Source organism: Oncorhynchus nerka, unplaced genomic scaffold (assembly GCF_034236695.1).
Source record: "Oncorhynchus nerka isolate Pitt River unplaced genomic scaffold, Oner_Uvic_2.0 unplaced_scaffold_10133, whole genome shotgun sequence".
Taxonomy (NCBI): domain Eukaryota; kingdom Metazoa; phylum Chordata; class Actinopteri; order Salmoniformes; family Salmonidae; genus Oncorhynchus; species Oncorhynchus nerka.
In genome coordinates, this window is record NW_027031190.1 from 1 (window position 1) to 2,990 (window position 2,990).

General features: G+C 75.7%; 1 protein-coding gene across 1 annotated transcript; it reads left to right on the forward strand.

The window, feature by feature from the left end:
* Window positions 1-48: 48 nt before the first annotated feature.
* LOC135565932 (uncharacterized) lies at window positions 49-2,711 on the forward strand (the record flags this gene model as incomplete). The annotated part of the gene is made up of 2 exons (XM_065013907.1): window positions 49-857; window positions 1,133-2,711. Coding segments are annotated over 2 exons (2,388 nt in total), but the record flags the coding sequence as incomplete, so codon positions are not given.
* Window positions 2,712-2,990: the final 279 nt, after the last annotated feature.

Here is a 2,990-nt window from a genome sequence, read left to right on the forward strand (position 1 = left end):
AGGGCCAGAGCCAGAGCCAGACAGGCCAGGAGCCAGGGGCATAGCCAGGGCCAGGGCCAGGGAGCCAGGCCACAGCCAGGCCAGGGGCCAGAGCCAGGCCAGAGCCAGGCCAGAGCCAGGGCCAGGAGCCAGGCCAGAGCCAGGGCCAGAGGCCAAGAGCCAGAGCCAGGAGGCCAGAGACCAGACAGAGACCAGGAGCCAGGCCAGGGCCAGGAGGGCCAGGACAGGCCAGGGCAGGCCAGGGCCAGTGCCAGGAGCCAGGCCAGGCCAGGCCAGGACAGAACCCAGAGCCAGGAGCCAGGCAGGCCAGGCAGGCCAGGCCAGGAGCCAGGCCAAGATAGGCCAGAGCCAGGCCATCAGCCAGGCCAGAGCCAAGGCCAGGGCCAGAACCAGGCCAGAGCCAGAGCCAAGGCCAGAGCCAGGCCAGAGCCAGGCCAGGCCAGGCCAGAGCCAGCCAGGCCAGGCCAGAGCCAGGCCAGGCCAGGCCAGAGCCAGAGCCAGAGCCAGGGCCAGGGCCAGAGCCAGGCCCAGCCAGGGCCAGGCCAGGCCAGGCCAGGAGCCAGGAGCCAGGAGCCAGGAGCCAGGGCCAGGGCCAGGGCCAGGAGCCAGGGTCAGGCCAGGAGCCAGAGGCCCAGGCCAGGCCAGGAGCCAGGCCAGAGCCAGGGCCAGAGCCAGGCCAGGAGCCAGGCCAGAGCCAGGCCAGCAGCCAGGGGCCAGGCCAGGGCCAAGGCCAGGCCAGGGCCAGAACCAGGCCAGAGCCAGGGCCAGGAGCCAGGGCCAGGAGCCAGGAGGGCCAGGCCAGGCCAGGGCCAGGCCAGACAGGCCAGGCCAGGGCCAGGCCAGGAGCCAGGAGCCAGGCCAGGCCAGGCCAGGCCAGGCCAGAGCCAGGCCAGGCCAGAGCCAGGCCAGGGCCAGGCCAGGGCCAGGGCCAGGCCAGAGGCCAGGGCCAGGCCAGGGCAGGCCAGAGCCAGGCCAGGCCAGGGCCAGGCCAGGACCAGCCAGGCAGAGCCAGGCCAGAGACAGGGCCAGGCCAGGAGCCAGAGCCAGGGCCAGGCCAGGCCAGGCCAGGAGCCAGGCCAGGCCAGGCCAGGCCAGGGCCAGAGCCAGGCCAGCCAGGCCAGGGCCAGGCCAGGCCAGAGCCAGGCCAGGCCAGGCCAGGCCAGGCCAAGGCCAGGAGCCAGGCCAGGCCAGGCCAGGCCAGGAGCCAGGGGCCAGAGCCAGGCCAGGCCAGGAGCCAGGAGCCAGGCAGGCCAGGAGCCAGGGCCAGGGCCAGGAGCCAGGGCCAGAGCCAGGCCAGGGCCAGGCCAGGCCAGGAGCCAGGCCAGGGCCAGACCAGCCAGAGCCAGGGCCAAGGCCAGGAGCCAGGGCCAGGGCCAGAGCCAGGGCCAAGGCCAGGAGCCAGGGCCAAGGCCAGGAGCCAGAGCCAGGCCAGGCCAGGCCAGGCCAGAGCCAGGGCCAGGGGCCAGGCCAGAGCCAGGCCAGGCCAGGCCAGGAGCCAGGCCAGGCCAGAGCCAGGCCAGGCCAGGAGCCAGGCCAGGCCAGGCCAGAGCCAGGCCAGAGCCAGGCCAGGCCAGGGCCAGGAGCCAGGGCAGGGCCAGGAGCCAGAGCCAGGCCAGGAGCCAGGGCCAGGCCAGGAGCCAGGCCAGGCCAGGCCAGGCCAGGGCCAGGCCAGGAGCCAGGCCAGGCCAGGCCAGGCCAGGGCCAGAGGCCAGGCCAGGCCAGGCCAGGCCAGGCCAGGCCAGGCCAGCCTCAGGCCAGAGCCAGGCCAGGCCAGGCCAGGCCAGGCCAGGCCAGGGGCCAGGGCCAGGCCAAGCCAGGGCCAGGCCAGGCCAGGCCAGAGCCAGGCCAGGGCCAGGGCCAGGCCAGGCCAGGCCAGGAGCCAGGCCAGAGGCCAAGGCCAGGCCAGGAGCCAGGCCAGGCCAGGGCCAGAGCCAGGCCAGGCCAGGCCAGGAGCCAGGCCAGGCCCAGGCCAGGAGCCAGGCCAGGCCAGGCCAGGAGCCAGGCCAGGCCAGCAGCCAGGAGCCAAGGCCAGGGCCAGAGGCCAGGCCAGGGCCAGGAGCCAGGCCAGGCCAGGCCAGGCCAGGCCAGGCCAGGGCCAGGCCAGGCCAGGCCAGGCCAGGCCAGGCCAGAGCCAGGCCAGGAGCCAGGCCAGGCCAGGGCCAGGCCAGGCCAGGGCCAGGAGCCAGGCCAGGTTCTCAGGCCAGGCCAGGCCAGGCCAGGGCCAGGCCAGGAGCCAGGCCAGGCCAGGGCCAGGCCAGGCCAGGCCAGGCCAGAGCCAGGCCAGGCCAGAGCCAGGGCCAGGAGCCAGGCCAGAGCCAGGCCAGGCCAGGCCAGGCCAGGGCCCAGGCCAGCCTGGGCCAGGACCAGGCCAGACCCAGAGCCAGGCCAGGCCAGAACTCAGGCCAGGAGCCAGGCCAGAGGCCAGGCCAGAGCCAGCAGATCAGGCCAGAGCCAGGCCAGGCCAGGCCAGGCCAGGCCAGGCCAGGCCAGGCTCAGGCCAGGCCAGGCCAGGCCAGGCCAGGGCCCAGGCCAGGCCCAGAGCAGAGCCAGGCCAGGAGCCAGGGCCAGGCCAGGGCAGGCCAGGCCAGGAGCCAGGCCAGGGCCAACCCAGAGCCAGGCCAGGAGCCAGGAGCCAGGCCAGAACCCAGGAGCCAGGCCAGGGGCCAGGCCAGGCCAGGCCAGGCCAGGCCAGAGCCAGGGGGCCAGGCCAGGCCAGGCCAGGAGCCAGGCCAGGCCAGGCCAGGCCAGGCCAGGGCCAGGCCAGGCCAGGGCCAGGCCAGGCCAGGGCCAGGAGCCAAGGCCAGGCCAGGCCAGGAGCCAGGGCCAGGCCAGGCCAGGAGCCAGGAGCCAGGCCAGGAGGCCAGGAGGCCAGGCCAGGCCAGCCAGCCAGGCCAGGCCAGAGCCAGCCCAGGCAAGGCCAGAGCCAGGGCCAGGCCAGGATCCCCAGAGCCAGGCCAGAGCAACAGGCCAGGCCAGCGCCAGGCCAGGAG